The sequence below is a fragment of the Glycine max genome, chromosome 1, assembly GCF_000004515.6.
Source record: "Glycine max cultivar Williams 82 chromosome 1, Glycine_max_v4.0, whole genome shotgun sequence".
NCBI classification, from domain to species: Eukaryota; Viridiplantae; Streptophyta; class Magnoliopsida; order Fabales; family Fabaceae; genus Glycine; species Glycine max.
The window spans coordinates 52,281,698-52,309,159 of record NC_016088.4 but is presented as its reverse complement, the minus strand read 5'-3'; the positions used below and the strand labels follow the sequence as shown (position 1 = coordinate 52,309,159).

Below are 27,462 nucleotides of genomic sequence, written 5' to 3'. Positions count from 1 at the left end.
CCACTCATAAATATTTTAGTTTTACAAATTTTATGCTTGCAAAATCTAGTTTCGGTATATGGTCATTATCCGATTTTTTGAAGATTTCACGTTGACTGGTAATACAACTAAAATAAATAAGAATATTCTTATTTCATTAGCTAGTTTTAAAGTTTGAGTTTAGTCTAAATTTAAAATCTAAAACACACATGAACCATACATACATGAGCGAGAAAGAGAGACTATGATGATAGAACATTTGATTATTGTGAGAAATCAGAATTGTAATTATAGATCATTACAATTCTAAGATTAAAAATAAAATGTACTACATGACTTTTTTTAAAAACATGTGCTAACTCTATTGCAGCTTCTCAGAACATAACATCACCAGAAAATTCTAAGATTATTTTGAGGTTGGTTCACTGAAGATTAAAAGGAAGCATATATATATATATATATATATATATATATATATATGCAATGAGCGTGCAATGGATTAGCTTTAAATTATTATAAGTGATGAAATAATTCTTTCTACGTACTCCCAATGGTATATAGGCAGTTGGGTTTCATGTTATCTAAATTAATACTCAATATACAACCTATAGGTTATGAAAGCAGAAAGAAAAGAAACACAGTATCGCAGGAATTATTGTTGAGCATCGTTCATACTCAACTATTATCCAAAAGAAGCCCTTAAACACATTCGGAAGATCTGATGGAGGGCCACACTCATTATTTTAGACCAATAGTGAAAGCAGATGTGATTATATTTTCCCAACTTTTTTTTCCTCCTCTCTTGCTCATGATATTCAATACCTAGATCAATGTCTAAAGGTGGCACAAGATGAAACTGTGGGGGACCATGACAGCACTTAGCCACTTACAAACTATATATGAAAGGGCCAAAATTACGTTTGGTCAACTTCACACCAAATTCTTATCCTTCTTAACAACTCTCCGTTTGGTCATCATTTGTCACTATTGGACGTGATTTTTGAGAATTGTTGAGAGGGAGTAAGAATCTGATGCAGAGAATTCTATATTATAAGATTAATCTAAGGATTAAGAATAATGGTTGATAGTGGACCACTTATTAAGATGTCCACCTTAATCTTGCCCATATGAAATATATATATATATAGTAAACCAAAGATACATTTGTTTTGGATTTCACTACGTTTGCCAACATCTGAATTCAACTTTTTTTTTTCAGAAACAAACATAGTAGACGTATAATTAGCAACAGGGACAAACGCAGGACTGGATCAAAGGGGAACTGTAATATTTTTTTACATAATTATTTAAATATTTAAATTTTAATAAATAATAAGTTAAAAAAAATATTATTAATTTTATAAATAAAATTAGAGATATGATTTATTACTACAAAATTTTTAAGTAAATAATAACTTAAAAACATATTTTTCTTATATACTTTCTTTTATTTGTGTGACAACGAGAGACCGACTAAAGATGTCAATTTCAACATATAATTTTTAAACCTTTATAGTAAACAAAATGATTATCAGTCATATATGATCCTTTCCACCTCTGGGTCTTTCTTTATAATCTACACGATTAAATATATTTTTATTATTTATAAATATAGCAAATTTTCATTTATCCTCTAGAAAAGATTATTGATTTGATCTTTAAAAATATCCCTATCACTATTTAGTGATAACATCATGTGTTTGTTTGGTGGAGAAGAAATTAGAGGAGCGTAAATGAAAATTATTTAGGTACTGTTTAGAGGAGAGGATTTGGAAGAAAAATAATTTTAAAATTATTGTGGGAAATGCAGAATTAAAAAAAGAAAAAAGAGGGCCAAGGGTAAAATCTTCCACATACGAAAAAAAAAGCTTCGAAAATTGTTCTGTCGAAGTCATGTAATCAATTCTGTAAAACCACATAATTGATTATATTGCTTTACATAATCGATTATGTTATTTCTTTTAGTTATTTTTTACTTTTCCTATTTCTACTATTCTTCTTCTATTTTTCTTAAACCAAACAATTAATATCTCAGCTCTATTTCTTTAATCTTTTCTCACCTATCTATTTTACTGCCTATATTGTTTTTCCTTTCTACCAAACAAAGCGTAAATTACCAGAACCATTTTTTTGAATTTTTGGAATAAGGATGCTAAAAGTTATATCCGCCAAAAATGTCTATCAATTCTTAAACTGATGGAAAAGAACTCAAAAAAGTCAAAGCCTCGGGCAGGGACTGGACACATTTTGCTTGGACAGCGCTAGCCTGCAACTTCCAGAGAGAGAATTTTTCTTTTATTTCTTCATCAACTATAACCATTTACATTTGCAAGTTATACAACTCTACACAGTCAAAGCTGCAGACAATGTATAAAAAAGCACTGCAGATGCCGAATTCCTTGAATATTGAAAATCTACATGCTAATTAAGAAACAAAGCAAAAGAAATTTTATCCCTCTTGACTGGGCTCAGTTTTATAAGCATTACATGTGAAACGGGTGTACCACAAGTTCACTTGGGTTGTGTATATAGAGGTTGTGCAGATGAATACCGCCTCTACCTCAAAAAGAGGCAGGGAAAAGTCACATCCTAGAGAGTATTTGGAACACCAAGAGCATCCACGAAAGACCAAATTAATTAACAGCCAAGAAATAAGCCCTTGCCTACCAGTGTACAAGCAAGATACCACCGCACCAGAATGAACTCTCATATGGACAATGGCAGTCTTCTTTCCCTGTTCCTCGCTAATGTTTGCCTAGACATTCTTAGCCGGGCAGGAAGAAATATATTGAAGCATATGACAACTCCAAAAAGCCAAAAGTGCCTCAAGTAAAGGGTCATAAGGGATGAGAAAACAAGCATGAGGAACAGTAAAGCAAAACCAATCGCCACAGCAACATCAACCCTGCAACAAGGTAAGAAAATGTCAACCATAAATACATCAATATAATGCCATGCTATTTATATGCATTTTATAAGTTAATAGATCTGATAAAAAAGGGATACCAAGACCTTGATCCAAATTCCATATTTAACTACGGCTGCAAATTCTAAGTTTCTCTACTAGAGCACATCTAAAGATATCAGTTTATAATTGATTTTTTTTTTGTAGAATACTTGTCAATAGACCGATCTAGTTGAAAAGTGCAACAAGATCCCTTACAATGAAACTCACAGTACTGCAAGTGAAATCCAGATCTAATATATCTGTAAACACAAGTCAAAAATACAATTCAGATCTCTTTCTTTCAAGTTTTTCTTTAAACACATCATAATATTATATTTAAGGGACCAAAAACATATTTAATCCTAATAAGGATTAAAACATTGTAATATTATCATTGACAGATCAAACCAAATACAAATGAATATATTTTAAACCCGAAGATTATATAAGACAACTTAACTGATTAGGTATCAATTTCACAAACTAGAATAAATGCAACAGATGCCTAATAGGTCCATCTCAATTAATTTGATCCATGACCACTTTAGTGCATTATTATCCATGATCTAGGAGCATTTGAAAGAGGTTTTGCAAAACTTATTTGGACATACCATATAAACTTGTGAGATGAAAATTGAAGGTGTTCGGTTAAACTTGTTATAGTGACTTATGACCTTCCTATACGTCAACTTATTTCAATAAGCTTCAAAGATGCTTATCAAAATAAGCTTATTGAATCAAGCACTTATGACATAAGCTCTCTTGTACAGAACATTATTGAATAAAGCACTTGATTAAGCTCATTATCAAACATGGCCATAACTCGTTTTCAGATCCATCCTATCTATTTGTCCATTAGCCAAGATGGCTCCCGCTTTGTTTACATCAATAATATCAAATTTTTCACCTGATTAAATTGTCTAACTACCAGCTAGCTGAAAGTAAGTAATGCACCTTTACTAAAACCATAAGGAACTTAGTAATTTATATTTTATGCATGTTACAAGATACTGCGGTCCTTTGTTAGAAGAATATGCACATCTATGATCTAACATGTTTTGAAATTAAATAACAGAGTAGACCAACTCTCCCCCTATGGGCTTGAAGATGGGATAATGCACAGACCCATCTTATGTCATGATGAAATTCAACTTTTTTTTTACGAGTGGCAATGATCAAACTCATAAATATTTAGTCATAGAAACTCTGATACCATATCAAAGTTGAACACCCAAATACTTAATACAGCATGGGTACAACCATACAATACAACACACATGCAAGAATATGAGAAATTCCTAAAAATCCAAGATATGATACAGCCTAGATGCATTAACATGAATTAGAAAAAAAAATACATAAATTCATAATATGTAATACTTTATCATTAATACATAATTATATCAGTGGATGATTATCATAATTTATTAAAAAAATACTATTGATCCTAACAAAAACCATAATTACATATCTTTCCCTTGCTCATGTCAAAATATATTCTTTCCCCTATAAACATACCAGAAAAATTGCATATTCTTCCCCAAACCATGTCAAAATGTCACAAAAGCATCATTAGTCATGTTCAAAAGAAGTCAAGGTTCAATACGAATGCCCTAATATTTAATAAGCTTCAAAGATATAGAAGAAGTCGTATATAATTTTAGTCCTATTCAAAGTAACTGTCAATGCAATTAAATAAAAATACAAAATAAAGGATACTCCCTAGATAGGTATCTAGGTGTATCATGCGTATCAGTATCCAATAAGAATATCGTATAGATAGTTTGCCAATTTTGGAGTATTTGGACTTTATAGAGGCTTTATAAAGATTTCACATCTAACAACAGTTGAAACTGAAAGAAGAAGAAAAATAAAAAAGATCAGAGTATTTAATGAAAGCGGGAGATAGGAGAACATCAATATCAAATATATGATATCATACTTTGTCATTTTCAATGCTACTACAGAATTAGGTTGTCATATAAGCGTCATTGTCTTCAACTTTGCACCCACCATGTTAACTTCTATCATATTATTTTGTTCTCATCTAAAATTAGAGAAATTGCCTTGCCCCTTCTGCCCAAATTTTTGAGATCAATCACTCTAACGGGCTTGGCAATATCCCCACTCCACACCATACTGCAAGCTCTTTACACCCATCATGACCAAGATATTCTCATCCTACCTAGCAATGGCATGACCAAGACAAGTTAACCCATCAAATTTTATATCCTTCAGCATATCTAAACAAAAGAGAATTCCAGAATCCCATATACATGGTACCGAATTCAAAATATTTTCTTTCCAATTTCAGCAACACAAATTGCAGTGTCTTGAAAATACCAACAACAACACATACCCATCTAGTTAAACGAGGGCATAAAAAAAGGATACCTGGTTTGGATATGGGGCTTCGGCGAGAAGTAAGTAAGAGCAGAGTAGTTGCGCTTGTGACGAATCTGGTAATCTCGGAGCTGCTCCACAATTTTAGAGCGGGTTATCATTTCCGCCTCCACCCACAACCAAAATGGAAAATTCTAACCCAACTCAGATTACCTTATGTTGGCTGCAAACATAAAACCTATTCGCTTTCGCTAATTTTCGGTCACCACAAATCCAACAATGGCGTTCTTATTCTTCGGGTTTTGGGTTTAGGTTTTTTGCAATTGCAAATGCAAATTGCAGAGTCGGAAGTCAAAACCAAGGGGAATATATACAATTGTCTTATTCTTTTGATGCAATTGAAGTATTTTTAATTGCTTAATTGAAATTTTTATATCTTTAAACGTAATTTTACAAATAAATGTATGATTTTAATCTTTAAACAACTTTTTTCAAAATCATTTTTTTTTATTTTTAATTTCAATATTGAAATTATTTTATCAAAAATTTTATGCCAATTTTTATTTTTTTAAGCAAAAGTTGTGCTTTTGACTTTTGTTATATATGTTTTCAGTCAAATGTGGTCAAAATTTCTATCTTATATCAATAAATTTTGGTTTTTTTTAAAAAAATAGATTTAATTCCTCTTCTATAAGAATTAATCATGTTTTTAAAAGTAAAAAAAAAATCTACCTATTTTTAAAGTTTAAAAGACTAAATTAAGTTTATCAATTAAAAAATACAACCACGTTAACAATTACTTTTTATAATTTAAGCAACTATAATAAACAACTTAATATTTCATGAATCAACCCAAGTTTACAGTGCCAAAAAATGCGACCTGAAGAAAAATTTTGCAGCCGAATCCCATTTTCATACAAACAAACACATAATATTAAGTTTTAAGAAATAACTATATGAAGTAAAATTAGGGTTTACATCTGACAATTCCATTCAGTTTAATTTATATTTTATAATTTGTTAACTTTAAATAAAATATATAAAGTTTCAGTTAATCAAATTGAAAAAAAAATTAAAAATGTAAAATATTTAAAATAAAAATTAAGTATTAAATAAAAACATACACAAAAAACACTATCTCTGAATAGCCTTGATCTTTGAAGGAAAGACCTGAATAACAAATCAAAGAAATACTCTTCCCCGACCTCTATCATACTCCAACCTTGTTGAGGGCATGCAAAAATGTTTTCAGTCATCTATAATAGACACAACAACTCCACCTTTGAAACAAATAGCCTTTAGGCATAAGGAAACAATATGCAAAACACCTCAAGCTGGTTGATAATCAAGTCTTAAAACAGGGATAATATTGTTTTCAAGGTCTCCCATTTTAAAATTGATGATTATGTACATAAAAGACTTACAACTATCTTCAAGACAAAATGGCAACACTTTGCATTTTTCAACAATCTTTGTACCAATCACATCAAACTTATGATTTACTTGGGGACTTTGACCTGAAAATGAATGTCAGCAAATGATCTTTCTACAGTGATTCTAGGTGATTTATATTATTTGTTTGCATGGTCAAAGCAACAACCTTCACCCACTATGTGTTGTGACAATAATTTTGCTTCGTAAAATACCATATTTCCTTTAAATGTGATGTTCCACAATGCGAGACTTATGTCACAACTCGTAGTAAAAAGGTTGTTTCAATCATACAAGCAAATAATATACAACACCTAGAATAGATCATGTGATGTTCGTTGAAAATTCATTCACACGTCAAAATGTTCAAATAGATCATGAGTTCGAAGGGGATTGGTACAAAAATTGTTGAAAAATACAAATCTCAAATCTTAAGAAGTGATTTACATATTGTTCCCTCAAGCCTAAAGGTTATTGCCAGGTTGTAAGAATATGAGTAAGATGAAGTTAAGAAAATATTTGATCTGTTATCCAAATCTTTCTTTCAAAGATCAAGGCTATTCAGAGGCGGTGTTTTTGTCATTAAAATTAAATTCAGGACAAAGTTCGCAAATATAAAGCCAACTAGTAACGTTAATCATAAGCTTTGCTTTAATAGTAGAGACCCTATATTAAGGTTTGCATTATTTGATTTGCTAATATCTAGAATTAATTTCATAGAAGAAAATAAACTGTTTATTTCTAAACATAGTTCCGTTAGACGCATCTACAAAAAATGAATGCCATCCAGGGCATTACCACCGTGACATGAGACTGTTTAGAAAAGCCCTTCCATCTCATCCCACAAAAAGCAAAATTTTTAATTGAAATCATAGAAGAAAATAAACTGCTAAATTAAGGTTTTATCATATCCAAACCAATTCATTTCATTGAAAATGAATTCCAGAACAAACATAAGATAATCACTTTCGCCACTGAACAAGTTGAATATTTAATTCCGACTCGCAAAAAACATGGCCAGAGTAGCTTCATTTCTAAACATAGTTCCGTTAGACGCATCTACAAAAAATGAATGCCATCCAGGGCATTACCACCGTGACATGAGACTGTTTAGAAAAGCCCTTCCATCTCATCCCACAAAAAGCAAAATTTTCAAACTCTAGCCATAAACAGTGACATGAAACTAGCTGTTAAGAGTAGAGAGCATGCCCCCAGTCGCAGTTGGAATCACCACCTCCCACCCTGGTCCTTTAAGAGGAAACACACTGACTGGAGCTTTGAAGTTATCATCGTTAAAGTCATTGACTATAAGATCACTGCGATCCAAGAGCTTCTCCAGGTCTTCATCACTAATATCTGTATGTATCATTTTATCTTCAGCTGTTTCTTCATCGCGAAGCAATGCCAAAACATCATCTTCCTAAAATTTGATCATGCACGAACAACAAATTAAAATAAGGTAGTAAAGGAAACTCCAATAAATATATCTCAATAATAAAAACGATGCAAGTGCCAAATTTTGGATTGTCCCCATCACTTCATATTTCCAGTAAAATTTAGATTAGGCTTACCCTAACCAAATAGGTATACAACACAATCTAGTGACTATGAGTATGATCAGACAAGCAAATCCCCATGTGTTGGTAAATTAATTGTAAGCTGAGGTGTGCAAGTTTAATACTTGAGACTAACGAGACTAATTAATCATTTAATGATCTACATGTTCATCTAATTAGGCGAATCAAAATTGACTTTTTGGCCATGTAAAAAAGATAGAGTTGACAATCAAAATCTTTCAACATCAAAGGCATGCTAGCATAATGGACAACAATTTGTTTCTACTTCAAAACATGATGGGAGAAAATAACAAATAAGAACTCATTAGAAAGCAACTGCTAAAATACAAACCTCAATTTCATCCATACTGGCAGGTTTTGTACGTTCTTGATGAAACTGTCCCTTCTCAATCACTACATGCTCAAGCTTTAATTTGCTGAAAGCTCTTTTCAACATGCGACCCTGTAAATAGACTTTGTCATATCCATCCCAATATAAACGATCCTCAAGTCAAACTACAGATTGAGGCCAATATACAATATTGCTAAGTACCTCTATAGATTGAGCAGTTGAGAGCCTGTAAACATGAACAGGTTTTGTTTGGCCTATTCTGTGGCATCTATCCATGGCTTGTAAATCCATTTGAGGATTCTGGAATTCAAACAAAAAAAGGATTATAAATTAAACATTGTAGAGCAAATAGATAAAATGTGAAACAATGAAAATGTCAAAAAGTACCCAGTCACTGTCATAAAGAATGCAAGTATCAGCTGCAGTGAGGTTAATTCCCAATCCACCAGCCCTAGTAGAAAGAAGAAAAACTCTACAATTGCTATTTACATCATTGAAGTCCTGGATCTGTTCATGAGCAGAAGAGTTACCAATGAACTAGACTTAAATTTAGCCACTTCAATCTGCAATTAGTGATTAAGAACAATATTTGCAAATACAACATCAAATGATAACACAAGTATATTGCAATCAGCATTCATGTTCAAAACAGACTTAAAGCTTCTTAATCTACTAATAGTATGTTAACTAAAATGGAAATGGCCAATAATACTTCAGTTTTAATGAAATAATTTATGCATATAAATAATGCATAAAAGAAGACAGCGGCGAAAGCCTGTCATTTATATATTTAAGATATGATTATCCAACAACTGTAATAATCTCTTGGTTATCTAGGATACATGTGTAATCTTCAAAAAGAAAGTGCTTTTATGATATAGCATTTTGTTCAGAATAATAGCTTTCAAGAAAAACACAACTTTTCTTCTGGAATTTTTTTTTTCTTCCTAAAATTGTATCTATCATAAAAGTTTTAAACATCTTTTCAATAAGCAAAGCACTTAAAAAAAAAGGCACAGCCAAATAGTCACTTAAAAAGATAAAACATAGACGTGTTATTCATGCATTAGTACAAACCTATTGAAGAAGCTGAAGGGCTATGCAATATCAAATATTCAATGCCTAAAATAAAATACAATAACCAGAAAAAATGAACAGAAAATATCAGAAAAGAAACTTGAATTATCTGATTGTGTTATTCATGCATTAGTACAAACCTGTTGTTTCCTCTCATCCAGTTTCACACCACCATCTATCCTGCAAACCTCAAAGCCTTTTTCACTAAAATAATAATCCATTATATCTAACACCTTAGTCCACTGACTGAAGATAAGAACCTGATAACAATCAGCAAATGCAACAGCATGTAAGTAGCAGCTTAGTAACAGGAGGAAGTGGAAAGACAAAGGCAAAGCACTGTAAAGGATACTTTGTGATTTCTTGCAAATAAACGTTGCAGCAATCGATCAAGCAAATGGAATTTTCCACATTGTCCAACTATCTCTTCTAAAGGAGGATACAAATCTATCAAGAAAGCAAACATATCTTAGCAAAGATTAATGGATCATGAAACCAGTAAAGCCACTCAATTGCATGATACTTACATGAATCGTCAAATGCTGACTCAAGGAGATCAGGATGGTTACACACCTTCCTAAGTTGAATAGCCAAATTACGAATCATACCTGCAGGAACAGAACGTCCTGCAGTAAAGCAGCACAATACAGATCAATATTCATACAATGAGGATATAAGATATTGAGTTGCAACATGAAAGCAAAAACTGGAAGCAAATCTTACCACTTGACATATTTTCTTTTAAATAGTTCCCCAGTGTCTTATTAACTAAATGATCCTGCAAATTCTTCTGATGCTCAGTCATGTTTGCATAGATAATAATCTCCTTTTTCCGTGGCAACATAATCTCAACATCGGATTTCATCCTACGTAGAAGAAAGGGCCGAAGAATGGCATGAAGCTTTGCTACTACCTGCATGCGAGTAGGTCATGTTTAACCTTCCAATTCATATTAGAAATTAGAATGGACTAATACAAAAGCAAGCTTAGGGTGCATACTTGGGATCTTCGTTTCTCTTCCAGTTCTTCCTTGGTTGCTCCGTTATTGCTCTTCCCTGACAGATTAAACCTACAAGGAAATTAATCGTACAAAAGAAATAAAAACCAAGGCATACCATAGGGTTTTCTTTTGCATTAAACCAAAACAAATATTGCCAAATGACAGAGAAACAACTATTGATCATATAGAGAAGAGCAACAAAACAAAGTCACAAGCAACAACTGGGTTTGAAAGAAAAACAAGCTATACAAGCAGAAATGGGGGTAGGGGTAGGACATAATAGATTCAAGAGAAAAGGAGATTAAAATTGAGGAAACATAATTGAAACAAATTCATTAACTTCATAACAATATCAAACTGGTAAAAAATTAATGAAATATAGAGGAATTGGCCCAATTGTTTCCCTTCAATATGCTGCAGTCACAGTGTAAAGCTTTCATCTCCTCAATATAAAACACATAATCTTGAAAACATTTAAGGGAATTATATTTTCAACAATCTCAATTCAGAGTTGGCACATCATCTGATGATGACTGCAGAAAAGAAAAGCATGATCTTAAATAACAAATAAGCAAAGGACATCAGATGATGACTGCAGAAAAGAAAAGCATGATCTTAAATAACAAATAAGCAAAGGACATCAGATGATGACTGCAGAAAAGAAAAGCATGATCTTAAATAACAAATAAGCAAAGGATACTAACCATGACTCAAATTCTTCAAGGGATGCAAAAATATCAGGCAAAATGAAGTTCAGCAGAGACCATAGTTCAGCCAAGTTATTCTGAAGAGGAGTTCCAGTTAAAAGAAGCTTGTTTTCAACATTTATGAATTTCAATGCCTTCACTAATTTGCATTGTGAGTTTTTGAGTCTGTGTCCCTTTAAAGGAGAAAAATCTAGTCAGAAAAACAGAAGCATACAGATTACAGACTATTAATTAGAGCATTGCTGGGTAAATACATTGAACTAAACAGAAACTTTTTGCACTATCAAGTAAGCGAATTTATTACCTCATCAACAACAAGATATTTCCAATTGTATGACCTGAAATATTTCTTGGCATCATTTAAAGCAATCTCGTAAGAAGTTATGACTATAGGAAATTGCGGGCCAATTGTTCTAGTGGGCATATGTTTCCTCCGGATATCATCTCTCTGTTTCTTGTCACCATGGTAGATAACGGCAGGGAGTGATGGTGCAAACCTATTTACATTTATTAAAACTAATGATCGTCAAAATATAAAACCATGCATAATAATTATTATATAATAACTAAGCAGCCAAAATCTTCAACAAATCATTTTCTTATCTACCTAGAAATCTCGTTCACCCAGTTTGAGAGGGTTGATAAAGGAGCAATTATCATGTACGGCCCATCCAGACCTTTTGCTTTTAGATGTGAGAGAAATCCAATCGTTTGGATTGTCTTCCCAAGACCCATTTGATCAGCAAGAATCCCATTCAATCCATTTTGCCACAAGGAAATCAACCACTTTACACCTTTCAGTTGATAATTCTTCAATTTTCCACCTGTGAGTAAAGGCATGAGCTCTTTCTGCTCTTTCTCAACTCTTTCTTCCTCAGTCATGTTCATATCTTCAGTCTTCTCACTTTCTTTAGATCTTGTCAGCATGGCAGCAACTGCCTTTTTAGCCTTCCTCTAAAGTAATTTCAAACAAGACAACATGCTAATGATTAAAATAGCTCAAACTAGATGCAAGCATTACAAATTAATAGAATATAATAAAAAATAAAATGTGTGCCTGTTTAAAACCTTGCTTAGAAAGCAAAGGGAGAGAAATGATGGCATTTCATGAACTTAAAACCACTGGTCAAACAACATTTAACCAACTTGCTCTAGCACACAAAGATAAGAGATATCACGTCTCAAACTATACATCTCACTAATAGTAACAAAACAAGCTGAACTAAAATGCCACTTTTACATCTCCTATATACAATAACCTGACAGGTTATGTGAAAACAATAAAGATGCAACAGAGCACAATGTACTCACAGTATTGTACTGGGAAGCAACTTTTCTTTTTGATCCACGGCCCTTCTTCGCAGAAGGATTGCTCTCTTGCTCTTCCCTGTTCTCTTGTTCACCCACAGCCTAGCAACAAATATTCAGAGAATAAGAACAATGCAACAAGAACAAAAAATCAACACGCTTAAAAAGATAACAGAAAAAAAAAGGCAAAAGAGGGTTAAAAATTACAAGTGTGATGTCATCCATTTTTTCGAGCAGAAACTCAGAGTACAGTCTGGTTTGAGTCAAAAGCTCATCCAATTTGTTAAACTGTATGTCATTAAGGTCTACTGCCTCCTCATACTGCACCTCCTCTTCCTTTATCCTAGCTTCAAGTAGCTTCTCTTCCTCCTCCACCATTGTTTTCGATATAAGAGAGGACCCGTCATCTTTAACGTCTGCAGTCACCATTTCCTCCAACTTAACTTCCTCTTTCAGGGCACAGACATCCTTTCCATTTGAAAAAGTTAGCAACGTAAAAGCAAACAACAAACCAAAAAAAATATATAACAAAAACAGAATAAACCCTTATCAGCATAACAGAAACAAAAATGACACAAGCTTTTAACACTACTTTGTAGAACAAAACGACGAGAACACTAACACGCCGTTCCCTAAAGTAACCCTTCATTTGAAGCTTGCATTACATTATGCGCGTCATTGATAATAAATAAAATAACAAAAAAAAAAACACCTAAAACTCAATCAGCAGAACAAGAACAAAAACGAAAAAAGTTTTAACACTACTTTGTGGCACAAAACGCGGTTCCGTAAAATAACCGTTCAAATCAAGCTTACAATACATAATAAAGCGCGTTACCGTTAATCAAAAATATATTCGAAACAAAGCATAAACACCTAGAGCACGCTGTGTGAGTGAAACGGCGCGAGAGAAAATATGCATTTTTCAATGTTCACTCTTCAAAAACGTTTATGGTCGTTCGAGGAAGAAGGAGAAGCACAGAACATACCTCGTCTTCAAGGACCGAAGTTGGAGACTCCGCTGCAGAATCCTCGTTCTTCACTTTGTCCTTCGCCTCCATTTCAAACCCTAAACGTAGAGCACAATCACCGAACAGAAACTTTAAAAAATAAATAAATAAACAAAAAAAAATAACGGCGTAAGGGTTACCTGGCAGAGGAAACGGTAAAGAAACGAAAAAGTATGGGTTGAGGTTTCAGAGAAGTTGGGAAGACGGAAGGACGGGGGGGAAAGAAAAGTGTGGAAATGTGAAGCAAGAACCAATTAAAAAGGAGAGAGGGGAATTTATTATTTTCTATATTTTTGGTTTTATTTTATTGATGGGGCATGGAATTGGGCGGGAAAGTGGAATTGAATTATTGACCACCGTTTTTGGCAATATTTACTATCAAAACCTGTGTGGTGAGCGTAAGTGTTTGTTGACTTTGACTCATCTCTGAAGCATTGAGTAAGGTCGTTTCTGAAAGAAAGGCCCATTTTGGTTTGGTTCCCAAATTTCGTGAAAAGGGGTGACGCGTGCTGTCATTGACTGGCCGCATTTTGGTTTGTTGCTTGCTTCCCACTTTTTTCAAACTTGCATTTTCCAAAACAAATTGCTAATAACTCTTTTAGGAAAATAATGCACGGTAATAGACATCTTAAGAAGAAGAGTAAAACAGAAGAGATAAATGGAGATGAAAAAGATAAAAAAAAAACTTAGAAAAAGTTACAACTAAAAAAAGTGACTGCACTATGTTCTCTAATTATATATTTTTTATTCTAACTGTCAAAAAATATTAAAATATGTGTGTGTACATTTGTCTATAATCGATTATCCAAGGTTTTGTGATTTATCTCAATTTGCATAACTTAGATAATTGCTCATAATCGTCGAATGATGTGTATTTGGTATTTAGATAATAGGTGTAGTTGGAAACACTCGCATAATGACAAATTTTCAATGGTTTTGGCGTATTGGAACAAAGTTGGTTCCAGTGGCACAACGTACACCATGTATAATCTTACATGACGTTGGCCTGGTCCAGAGAGGCATCATTGTTTTCTATGGAAAGTGAAAAGAAAGACTCTAGTGACCAATTATGTGTGATGGGCCAAGGGCTTAGCGGACTCATATGTATGTCAAATCATTTTGAAGGAGAGGAAGTCGAATTTGCATGCAATTAGGGATTGTATTAAAGTTGTTGGGGTCTGGGACAAAGTGGTATCGCAAGTAGATATGGCTCGTTTCTTTTCCCTTTACTTGGATAATTGGATCGGGGTAAATTTATCTCCCTCAAACTCAGTTTGGCATATTTTGTTTGTTGTTTTAATGAATGTACTTTGGGAAAGGTGTAATAAATGCATCTTCATAAATGAGTGGGAGAATGATATCTCTCTCATTAATAGAGCTAAATTCAATGTTAAGTGCATTCAAGAAAGTCTAATTCAGGATCAACAAACGCCTAAGGGTATCTGTAGATGTTCCCTAACAATTTGTTGGAGATATCCACCTACGAGATGGGGGAAACTTGATTGTGATGGGGCCTTGTCTTCCAACTCCAATTTAGCCAATGTTGCTAAGGTGCATAGGGATGATAATGGCTTCTTTTTTTTTTGTTCGACTTATCCTACTATTTGGGATCTTGTTCAATTGTTCAACCTGAATTGCAAGCTATCTTAAAAGGGGTTCAAGTAGCTACTTCAAGAGGCTTTTCTAAAATTATTGTTGAATCGAACTCCCTAATGAGTAATGACCATTGACTTCCTGACTAAGGGTGTAGAGTAGGCCCATCCAACAACCCTGTAGTTTAGAGTATATGGGGTCTTGTTTTTCCCCCTACCTTTGTAATTTGACAACACGTGTCTAGGGAGGCTAACTCTGTAATGCTCTTGCTAGCCACGCTAAACACATGCAGTCTGGGTGCATGATTTGTAAATTTTTCCCTTCTTTCATTTTCCTTTGTTGTTGGTTGATCTGTCAACGGTTGCCTTTATAAGGTAGTTCCTATTTGTTTTTTGTCGTTTCCCGACCCTTTCAGGATTAAAAATAACACAAAAATATAGATTTTGGAGTATGGCCTAGTTGCCATATATTTCACCCTATTTGTTGAATATAAGACAATTGTCATATAAAGGTTATAATGTACATATTCATCTTTTTATTATATTTTGATAATGAAAGATTTATTGTAAATGTGAAAATGACTTTGAACTATCTTTATCTTTGAAAGTTTTATTTGAATTATATGATTCCAAATGGTGTTTGATTATGGCATATGTGATTTGATCTATTCCACTTTTTTGGGGTTGAATTATCTATTATAAAAAGAATATAATTTTTGGTTTACCTATTGCAAATATTCCTAACGAAGTATGTGAGTTTTGTCAAAAGGAGAAAAATGTTAAGTTTAGAATCTATGTGATTTTAATTTCAACAAACTTTCTGAACCAAATCACGGGTATTTTGAATAAGTGTTAGTGATAAATATCTTTGAAATTTTGATAAGAATGCAATTTTTTGAAGAGATAATGACACAACATCACAGTGTAAGAAAAAAATAATGTTGCAATTGTTGTACACTGCTCAAAAAGCTAAATACATGCTTAGAAAGCTGGGAGTTCTTGAAAGCTTGATCCTTGGTTGGAATAGTGGCATATTGGTAAAAAAAAACCTTAAGAAGAGTTGGAAATTGATTATACATCTAGTAATATTTGTGTTAAAACTACCTATTACTTTTTTAACAGACTCACCTCTACTTAAACATTTTATCACTGTTAAAGAAGTTTGTTCATGATAAGAAGGAACATGTGAAGGAAAATAACCTTTAGAAAGTGATTATTCCAATTGGAAAGCATGTTTTGAAAGTTGTTCATAAAAATTATTATAATGTTGATAGACCTAACTTTTAATCATAATGGTGTCTATATTTTTTTATACATGGGAAAATAAAAAACAAAGGAAGAAAAAGTTAATGCTTGATGAATTGCACCCCTATTCAGTCAATCAGAATTAACTGAGTTATGAAGGGGGGCAGTCATCAAACACTTGGAGATTACATTGGAATAAGGAACCTCTTTTAGCAAGTTCATCTCCACACATGTTTCCTTTGCGAAAGGTATGATTGAAGTGAAGGTCCCAATCGAGGAGCTTAAAGTCTTGAATCTTTTGTATGGTTAAAGCATAAGGATGAAGTGAATTCCTTCCCTCTAAAATCAATTGTAAAGCCAATGTGAAGTTTAACTCACATTGAATATTCCTAAAGCCTTTATCCCAAGATAAATTCAAACCATGAAGAATAGCTAGTAGTTCAGCCTCTAGTGACATAGCCATACCACAAGAGCCATAGAAACCAACATGCCAATTGCCAAAGGAGTCATGAATAATACCCCCAAATCTAGCATTTTCTAGGATGTAACGACCTGCATCGTCATTATAATATCACTACTCTAAACCGTGTAAATTTCAATTTTTTTAATGAAAATTCCATTGATTTACTTATGAAAAACGAAAGTAAATTTTTCGCGATATACATTCACTAAACAACGCACAAATACTTAAATGAATATATATAGATATCTTAACTCAGTATACATCATTCACATAATGGAAGGTAAATTAGTTCATACATATAATTAAATCTATAATTTACATCCTCAATTCAAAAACAATCATAGAACCAGCTACGAAGGAATTGATTAACAAAGCACAACTCTCTCCCAAAATAATTTCAATGTTATCACGTTGGCTTGACAGCTCCAACAAAAGAATCTCACTCCACGTAATCTACTGTTGTCCATTTGCTCCCACAAACGAAGGTTCACGATCATCACATGGTACAAAAATTGCAAGGGTGAATTTATTATAAAAGGAATCAACACAAAAATCAAATGACCATGATTATTAAGAAAACATTGACAGATATCATAATCATACACAAATGTCCATTAGTCCAACAAACACTCAACAATTAGTCGTCAACTTTTCATAATTCCAATTAATCATGCTTAGTATGATGCATGCACCTGACATCAACCTTCAAATGTAATGTGGTACCATTCATCAGGAAATAGCTTAAGCGTGTTCACGTAACACTCTCACTTAGGAAAACTAGACAACAAGTGTCGAGGTCATCCTATCGTGCACAGATAACTCCCCCCATGGTGATCAGCCTGAGTCTTAAAGGAGTTCCAAGCCAAGTGACATGCCCTCGAGTACAAGTATTTCCCCTCATGAGAAACTACAAGTACTTATTGACAAAGTTTTAACTATTTTCATGTAATATGAACTATGAAACATGGACACCATCAATGCACTAACAGTGGATAATTAAATACTCTAAGTCATTCCCCTCCATAGATATTTAAAATTCTTTAACCACTCTATTTTCCCCACTAGAAATATCCATCATGATCACTGCACCCCCATGTGCATACACAACATACATCATCATAATGATATTTTTAACATCAACAACATCTTATCTCAATGTCATTATCAACATCAACATCATCTCATTTTAATATTATCATCAATATTAACATCACCTTATGTCACATTATCTTCAATAACAACAACATTCTCATATCAATATTATCACCAATAACATCATTCTTTATCAATTATCATCAATAACAACATCACCTCATATAAACATTATCATCGATAACAATATTCTTCCCTTGTTCCTTACTATTGGATAACCCTACTTCAAATTTTGGCTCATTATCCACTATTTTGGCCCCATACACAACCACTGTATTCTTCCCCTTATTCCTGCCATCAAATTTCAGTTTTGATTTATTATCAATCAAAGCCAAACCTCTCTTATTTTGGTAACCAACGTTATTCCATTTTTTCTTCCTAACCATTAACCATTCCCCATTCAATGAATCATCAACGTGGGACCCATTTAATGATTGCTTTGACATGTCCTCCACTGATTTCCCTAGGTTTGTCTTCGTCGCCACTTGGATATTGGAAACAGGCTTTGCATTTTTTGTTTTTATGACTCCATCAAAACCTCCGTGATTAGGCGTATGAAACTTCTCATCTGTAACTACTGGTTTCATAGAACATTCACAAGCAAAATGGCCATAACAACCACATGTTGAACATATTCTTTGTAGCCCCTCGTATTCCACCTTGTACCAGTGACCTTGTAGCCAAACCCTTCCTACTACTGGTTGATTCAAGTCAATCTCTACACACACCCTTGCAAAATGTCATCTACGCACATTTAGCTTATTAGAGTCCACTTTTATAGGAGTGCCAATTGTTGCAGCCATAGCCAACAAAATACTTTCATCATAAACTATGAGATTAAGACTTGGAAATCTCACCCACATAAAGGTTTTGTTGATCTTTGCTTCTGACGAGAATAAAGAGGGTGACCAGGCTTGCTCCGTTACGTAGTGATAAAAAATAAGCCGTGGTCCCTCCTTTATGACTTTCTTGTTGTCCTCTTCATTGTCAAATTTAGTCATGTAAAAACCGTGGCCAATATCTAGAAAAGTGAAACTTGCAACAAGTTTCCAAGTTCTCGTGAGACGCTTCTTCATGGTGACCCAATAGTTTTCCCTAGGATTTTGATCACTTGTGCATCCTGCCAAGGTTGACATAACCCATCGTAGACCAAATCTGCAACCAACACCTTTGGTTTCAATAGATTCCCATTTTCATATTCAATACGAGCCAAATTCTCCTTGAAGAGATCCTTCCTTGGCCTAGTTTCCATCTTCTCCTTATTCTTCATCACGATATCCTTAAACGAAATTGAATCACTCTTCCCACCGTTGTCCGATGACTCTTTCCCGTTCTCAACTCCATTGGAGATACCTGTAGAGAAAATTGTGTTTTCCATTTTAGCAGTTTTCATAATGGTGTCTATATAACACTCATAAAGAGAATATAGGATGCCAAAATGCAACGAGTGAACAATACACAAAGCAAGAAATTTGTAACTGACTGATTCGAAACTCAAAATATATGGATAATTAACTTCCCTTCAATGGTCATGAAAAGTTCTTTGTCCATAAATATAACTTCAAATGGTGTTAAATAAACGAGATAAAATATTTTAAGAGAGGAGTTGAAAAGAATTGGAGAGAGATAAAGAGGATGGAGAGTGACTAAAGTAGACATTTGTTAAGGTGTGTTTTGTTTAGAAGATGAAAATAAAAGAAAACAATGTCAATCTCTAATATCACATGTTTTCTTTGCCGGTGTAAATGAAATAAAAATTTATTATTGTGATTTGCTCCTCACTGAATGAGGGAACGACTAGTTCTTTTAATTTAATTTATGTTAATAAAAAGATATTCTATATTTCTTTTGTACTGATATATAAATAAAAATAAATAATTACATATTAATTAAGAAAGTTAGTTGATATTATTTAATTTTTCTAATCTCAAGTAAAAAAATAAAATTATTTTTAAAATGTCTTTCATTGAAACATGCTATCATGAAATAAAAAGGATTAATAGAAAATAGAATTAGAAATAAATGAAGGATGTTTTAAGAATGATAATATTAAATAAGATAAAATTAGTTAGATTTAAATCTAACATATAAGACCACTTTTTTACATTTATATGAGTCCGAAGAGAGTATTAAATAATAGATTTTTTATTTATTTTAAAAAAACTTTAAAACAGAAATAATAATTTTCTTACAAAAGTCTATACAGTAACGTGTGAGATAAAAATAAAAGAAAAAGAAGTATGTGCTAAACGTATTGATGCACAATATTATAAAATTATTGTATAAATAATATATCTATTTTTTTATGAATGGGCGGGAGAATATAGCTAATTATAAATTAATTCAAACTTTCCTTCTTCTTTTTTCTTCTGAATTTGTAATATGCAAAATCCCTTTTTCTACTTTATTTCATCGATTATCACGGTTAAGATACGTGTACAATTCGTCACTTTAAATATGATATTTTAGTGTTTTTATGTAACGTACAAAAGGGTGTCATCACCACACTACATAGACGAACTTCGGTGGACTACATGTGTTCACTTTCATCAAGGTATAAACCCATAAATTAACAAAGCCAAAAATTTACTTGCATCATTCATAGCCCATGACCTGTCAGATGTGCTGTCTAAATCATTAGAGAATACACCCCCGTGCTTCCTTTCGTGGCACACTATTCCTTCATATTTTTTGTCTTAAATGAACAAAGATTTTTCAGAAACCAAAGTGAAATACTTAACATCAACATTGAGATGACAAAACTACGACGCAGCCAGCCATTGCAGAATAGATAATGAAGTAATATAATTTAAAACTCACAATCTTTTCTTTACTTGAATTTAAATGGACAAATAGGTGACCATATCACCAATTTGAATAATGTTATTCTATATGGTAATACTAATAAGGCACACCTAAGACAAAGCGCAAAGATCTTCAAAGCCCATATACTCATGATTTTCTATCTTCTCGATTATATTCTCTATTCCCACTCCACCTGTGATACACACATAACACTTGAAATAAGCATATTTGAAAGAAACAAAATAATGAAACAAAAATCTATGTATTCCAATTAAAATCGTAGAAAGTACCTAAACTGATTGCGCTGATGAAAATGGTCAATGCTAGTATGAAGATGATGATGGATGCTCGGCCAAGAACTACAATTACTTTTCTCACCACATGCTGACCAGTGAAGGCAGCTATGGTTGCAACCAATGCAAAGTAGGAAGCTGCAACAAAGAGGTAAAAATATATAATAAAATTAAAATCAATAACTACTATGTTTCACAACTTGAGATGTTAATAAAAATTAGCAGCAAATAGACTATAAAAACCTAAGTGTGGTGCAACTATTGTTACTAGCAACAAATAAAGTTGCTGGTATATTCCGGATTTTGTTCAAGATTATTGTCAATGCTACTTACCATAAGGTACCGGGAAACGATCCAACAAGTAGTATTGCACCACTGACATGGAGGATGAAAAAACCATGGCAAAAGTTGATGTGGCACTTGCTACCTGCAACAAAGAATACATTTGGCAAAGTTATATTTTTCTTGTGACATTGTTCTTGGGAAATTTTTAAGATGGTAAATACATAAAAATGGTGAAGAGGGTAGTACCTGAGGAGGAATTCCCAATTCTAGAAACAATGGCCCCAAAATGAAACCACCTCCTAGACCAAGCAGTCCACCAACCATACCAGCCATTATTCCAGTGGAACAGTAGAGACAAATCTGATGAATCTTCCAATTGGTGACTTCCTTTCCCTTTGATGCAATCACTCTAGTTCCTTTGTATAAGCCTATGGCTTCAAAAAGTGTAACAGAGACTGCGACAGGAACCTTGAATTGGCAAATCAAATATCACTTAGTCCTTGATGAGACATGGTATTATGTTTAATTGCAGAAAGTTACACATATCAAAGCTAGCTTAATATCAATGCTCGTTTAGCCTTTATGCTATAGATTACAATTTTTTGTTTCAAGTGCCTATTATTGCCTTGTTTCAAGTTGCCTCTCGCGCTTTCTGTCCAATTTGTTGTACATTTTGCTGACATATTTGAGTTCATTTGTCTTATACTTTTTTCAGCCAAACTCTTGGTCAGGAATTCTTACAACCATAACTCCACTGACAATTTTATGTCATATCCTTTGGTTCATTGATTTAGCAAACTGGTATTAGAAGTCAAACAACTAGAATTGATTGCTGAAATTCATCTGACATGTAGTATCCAAATATGTCTAGAAGTAACCTTACCTGCAAAAAATTAAGAAGCCAGAACTGGATGGAACAGGGCTTGGTGTATTCCTGCATAGAAATGCATTCACTAAACATAACTTAGTAAATTTTAAACAGTAAAACAGGTGAATCAATTTAAAAGATAAACCAAAGTTCCACTCCTAATATTATAAAAAGTTCCTCAATCATAGCCTCATAGGTTAAAATGATATCAATTTATGGTAAGGACTGACTTCATTGATCACACACATGTTCAAGGACAAAAAAGTCTAAAACAAGTTACTTCTTAAACGAATGGGTCTAGTGAGTAATGACTAGTTTACATTGAAACTCACATTTTAAAACTTACAATCTGCATGTGTGATTAAGGAATCAGAAAATTAAACCTTATGTAATAGTTTGATTACCTTAACAATCTGAACAATGAAAAAAGCCACCCAAACATACGCAAGGAGTGATAATTCTTTCCAATAAATATTTTTTAGTAAAGGGGCCTGCATGCACACGTGAAAATTTTGTATAGTAGATAAAGTTAGATAAATTATGAATAGACTGAACTAAGTGGAAATGATTTGAAAATACCTCCTCAAATAGTGACTCAGTTGGACCACTCGGTAGTGACTTGTAGTCATCTGCCAGAAAAGGGTTACAAGTTACAACATTACTTTTCCAAACAATAAATGTTGAAGAGATTTTCTGTTTCTTCTTATATTTTTATCTGATAAATCTTATAATTGGAACTTGGATTCCTTTCCTTTCTATCTGAATATTATAAAGAGTTTTATAGGGGCTTACCACCAGATTTTGGTTCTGCTTCCAACAGTTTGGATGCTTCCTGAAAGTCAAGTAGCATAGTGTTCTTAGTTTCTTACCAATAAGTTGAAGCAGTGAGACTCGACTTCAAAACTCAAGGAAGTGTAATAAGGAGAACTTACCTTTTTTGCAATTGTTTCCTTTTTCCATGTGTCTATGCCTTTGTATGTAGCTTTTGTTGATGTAGCTATCACCGATTATTTCCAAATTAGCATTACCAACCAGGAAAAGTATAAATAAAGCATTACTATCACATTATATAAATAATGACATCTGTAGCATCAACTGATTATGAAGCCCTGACAAATACAATAATGTGATTATATTGACACCAAAAAGATAGATTCATAAGGTTTCTTTTTATTGAAATTTATTGAGATAAACGAAAATTTCATACTTAAAATAGGGAAGAATCTACTAATGTGATTTTTCCCCCTCCAAAAAAGACTTCTTAAATATACTTTTAATTGACTAACAAGTCGTTGGTCCGAATGGTGCTGGACTTGATTCCCAGGTCTCAGGTTCAAATTTTGTGGGTGAAAAAAATATGGTTGGGAGGGAAGAATCCGACGGAGATTAGTCATCGGTAAAGACAGTAAATATTCTATACCAAGGTTTCAAAAAAATATTATACTTTTAATTGTAAACTTTTAGATTTTTTTTATTTGTGGTATACACTCGGGAGAAGAAAGTTGAAACCTAAGACCTTGTTTGTATTACTCTAATTCCGACCACTAGGCCGACCTTAGTATTCTTAGGTAAATAATTAGACATGCTTTAAACACAAAATAGATTAAAGTAAACGGACAAATGACAAATGTTCACAATATAGTTATTACCTATGAATAGGATGATAAGCAAAACTGTCACCATCCAATCAGCAAACATGACATTACATATAACACCAATGCTTATTCCGAGCATTAGCATAGGCTGGAAAATCAAAGCCAGGTCATAGTCTATAAGGGGCATGTCTAGTGTTGGGTGTCTAAGCCTCAGATTGTAGTATACAGTTGATATAGATGCACCCATAATCATACCTGCGGTTATGAAATCAAAGCTGTGGCATGAAGAATGAAAAAAGTTGAATGTTGCAATAAACCAAGATAATAAATCTCCTTGTTTTTGAGAAAAAATCAGAATAGCTACTAACACTTAGAAATGGCCGTAGAAGACTTGGGGTCAAAGCCAATGATCAAAGCCAGCATAGGCACAAAAATTCCTCCACCTCCTACCCCTCCTACGCTGCCCAATGCTGCTCCCAAAAATCCAATGATTGATCCTACTATAATTCTCCAACCAAATTTCATGTTCTGCTCAACCACCACCACCACCACCACAATGCATGCACATTTCAGATTGAGAAAAGACAACATTATAAAAAGAAATAACCAAAGTACTATGCTAGTATAATGAGATGCTACAAAAGTTACTCATAATGTATCAGTGTGTTTGATGAACTCACCGGCCAAACAGGTTCATAGGAAGACTTTCCTTCCTCCCATAAGAAATTCACAATGGCTTTGAGAATTCCTTGTCTCTCTTTCGGAACATCATTTCCTAATTCTTTTTCTTTCAAAATTCTATCTGCTAAACTGACATTGCAGATCATAGTGATGATACACAAGACCATCCATGTTGCTGCAGCAATTGAAAAAGTCTTGCGTTTCACTTTTGTAGCCATTATGCAAGGTGAGAAGCCAGAGATGGGAATCTAGGAGTTAGGATATTAAGAGCAATGCTATGTTCCTTTCCTTAGTTTTTTTCCCCTTTGCTTCTACAAGTGTGGCTGAGGAAGGAAATTGTGAAAATTAGGAGTGCATGTGCATTCTTCAGTACCACCATCCTGTTTTTATATATATAGGCACACTTCTCTCCCTATCTTTGGCCTCTTAAATAATATTATTTATTCGATTAAAGAAATCTTAGATGAATTTTTGAGGGTGCATAATTTTGGTTTTCACATCTTATTGTTTTCATTGTTGTTTCCAAAACTCCATTTGTTGTGTATAGAATCTATTGTAGACGATTCCTTTATAGTGCTTTTTAACTACTTCAAATTGTATGGTTGTTCAAAAGACAAAGTTGAAGTGTACTAATTTTTGTTTTTTGGTGTTATTTTATTATCAAAATTGATATTTTATCTCAAACACTCATGCAACGAAGGTTGCTATAAAAGGACAACACCAATTTAAAGGTACCGAGACGAAACTCCAACCAAAAGTAATTCCACCTAAATTTTATCCTTATTCAAATGCATTATTAACAATTTGCGGCTATATAGTCGTTTTGGCACGTACAAACCCAGCTCCTGTTTATTCTTGTGGAATTATTTGATATCTCTAATTGATAAAAAAAATTATATGATATATGTCGTGCATTTACAGAAATTAATGTCATTTCAAGTTCATAATTAAGGAGAATAATTAGATTTAATTTTTTTTTCTCTCTATAAAATCCTTTTCAAGATGACCACTAAATGTCTGACATCTATTTTAGCAAAAATTTTGAACTTGGTTCACTAGCTGTGAGAACTAATCCCTTCTACTTGACTCAATCCCACTTGATAGATTTGGATTTTTAGCAATTCTGAAAAGTTGAAAATCGCAGTTAACTCACTTTTATACTAAAAGGATATCACAATGTAAAGATTACCAAAATTTAAATAGTTGAGTATATATAGAGGCTATGACTTACTACGGTAAAAAATGTTGCTTCACATGTTGGTTATGCTTCAAGTTTTTACTTCTCATTCCTACCTCACTGGACAAGTCAAATACTTTTTTAATATTGAATTTATTTTTATATATGTTTAGAGTCATACTGATATTTTTCACAGATACACCTGCCATCTTATATGTTTAGAGTCATACTGACATTTTTCACAGATACACCTGCCATCTTATAGTTCTACACATTACTCAGTAATACATCTCTTGTCTATCCAAAGAATTATTCTCTTAACGTTATTGTTTTCTCAGAAAAACACTATTCATATTATAAAAAAAAACACCATTCATAATTCATTGATAAATAAGGAAGCCGTTATTCTCTTAGGCATGGTTAAGGAGAATGGTACGTACACATGGAAGTTTCCCGGCCCAGAATGGCTAAATAGTAAACAGACAATAAACGACAATGATGTTGTCACGTACAAGAAGATTCACTAGTTAAAAAAACATATTAGATTACAATTAGGGTGAATTTGGTTGTGTAGAAGATGATGAAAGAGAAGAAAAAAAATATTTGAATTAAAGTTGAGAGATGAAGGTATGAGACTCACATTAATTTTTGAAATTTATTTTTCTCATTTCCTCTCTTTTTGTCTCTAACCTCAGGGTTAATAAATTAAATTAGTACCTTCAGCATATCTAGCGTAGCATAAAAAACAAGCTAACGGCTCCGGAGGAAGCTTCATGGAAGAAGCATTAATGTTATGTTTTTTTTTTATGGTTTATATTTAGATCGCTTAGATGGTTTTGGAATGATGGAAAAGAGTGAAACAAAATAGTTACTATTTTATTTAATTTCCTTTAATAGTTGTATTCTTTTTCGAAATCTGTATATTTCATTCTATTTCCCCTATTAGATATACATATCATAAGTGTAACAAAGACAATATCCCTTCAACATTATATAGGGGGGTATTTTTAGCTCAATTTTCTCTTATTAGAAGACATTTAGAAGAGTTTACGGGAGTTTATTGAAATATATTAATATTACATTCGGCTTATGTTTTTAATTTTATTTTAATGAGTTTTCTTTATTAAATTTATCAGAATATTTTTTTTTAGTTTATTCTAATAAACTTTATGGTCTAATTTATTATATACATTCTTAGATGACAACAACTTCATGAATAAATACTTAATTAAAGTGTTTATCTTAATGTATTATTGAAATTTAAGTGATACTCATGGTTGTAGGGAGTTTAGCTCAACCCAAATAGTGTCTATATTCTTTTGTCTAGAAAAATGTTATATATTAATTTTTTTATGGGTAAATATTAATTATTAATTTTTTTATTAGTCAAACTCTCTTTTTTTCTTCTATCATCATCAAACTAATCTTATAATCTCAAAAAAGATACTAGAGAGTGCTACAAGGTCAAAATCTCTAAAATGGTGATATGAATATGAAAATTTAAAGATATTATTAATATCAGACTGCCAAAAAATGAGGAGTACTGGTTGATTATTGGTTATTACCCTCAGGATGTAAGAGGAACAACACAAACAA

General features: G+C 32.8%; 3 protein-coding genes across 6 annotated transcripts; all 3 read right to left on the bottom strand.

Moving 5' to 3' along the window:
* Positions 1-2,259: 2,259 nt before the first annotated feature.
* Positions 2,260-5,623, bottom strand: LOC100801974 (uncharacterized). Of its 3 annotated transcripts, XR_001388532.2 has the most exons (4): positions 5,321-5,462; positions 4,869-5,111; positions 3,143-3,186; positions 2,794-2,884 (listed from the first exon to the last, which is right to left on the bottom strand). XR_001388532.2 is itself a non-coding variant. In XM_003517184.5 (2 exons), exons 1-2 carry the CDS (start codon positions 5,428-5,430, stop codon positions 2,686-2,688), a joined length of 309 nt encoding a protein of 102 aa, XP_003517232.1. In that variant the 5' UTR covers positions 5,431-5,623; the 3' UTR covers positions 2,260-2,685. The 3 variants fall into 3 exon arrangements, 1 of the variants encoding a protein (XP_003517232.1); XR_001388534.3 differs by lacking the exon at positions 3,143-3,186 and having other exon boundaries at positions 2,747-2,884; positions 4,940-5,111; XM_003517184.5 differs by lacking the exons at positions 3,143-3,186; positions 4,869-5,111 and having other exon boundaries at positions 2,260-2,884; positions 5,321-5,623.
* Positions 5,624-7,439: 1,816 nt separating this feature from the next.
* LOC100777687 (ATP-dependent DNA helicase DDM1) lies at positions 7,440-14,053 on the bottom strand. Of its 2 annotated transcripts, XR_003267296.2 has the most exons (17): positions 13,851-14,053; positions 13,690-13,769; positions 12,908-13,168; positions 12,704-12,802; positions 12,000-12,346; positions 11,697-11,889; positions 11,390-11,565; positions 10,685-10,754; positions 10,409-10,598; positions 10,213-10,311; positions 10,038-10,132; positions 9,826-9,945; positions 8,996-9,115; positions 8,810-8,908; positions 8,609-8,719; positions 7,792-8,120; positions 7,440-7,498 (listed from the first exon to the last, which is right to left on the bottom strand). XR_003267296.2 is itself a non-coding variant. In XM_006573520.4 (16 exons), the coding sequence occupies exons 2-16, from the start codon at positions 13,759-13,761 to the stop codon at positions 7,884-7,886; spliced, it is 2,289 nt and encodes a 762-aa protein (XP_006573583.1). In that variant the 5' UTR covers positions 13,762-13,769; positions 13,851-14,052; the 3' UTR covers positions 7,611-7,883. The 2 variants fall into 2 exon arrangements, 1 of the variants encoding a protein (XP_006573583.1); XM_006573520.4 differs by lacking the exon at positions 7,440-7,498 and having other exon boundaries at positions 7,611-8,120; positions 13,851-14,052.
* Positions 14,054-20,706: 6,653 nt separating this feature from the next.
* LOC100801441 (sulfite exporter TauE/SafE family protein 3) lies at positions 20,707-25,076 on the bottom strand. The gene is made up of 12 exons (XM_003517183.5): positions 24,689-25,076; positions 24,377-24,536; positions 24,063-24,263; positions 23,346-23,410; positions 23,206-23,245; positions 22,993-23,042; positions 22,818-22,904; positions 22,429-22,479; positions 21,792-22,013; positions 21,594-21,687; positions 21,258-21,398; positions 20,707-21,160 (listed from the first exon to the last, which is right to left on the bottom strand). The coding sequence occupies exons 1-12, from the start codon at positions 24,905-24,907 to the stop codon at positions 21,078-21,080; spliced, it is 1,413 nt and encodes a 470-aa protein (XP_003517231.1). The 5' UTR covers positions 24,908-25,076; the 3' UTR covers positions 20,707-21,077.
* Between the last annotated feature and the right edge of the window lie 2,386 nt (positions 25,077-27,462).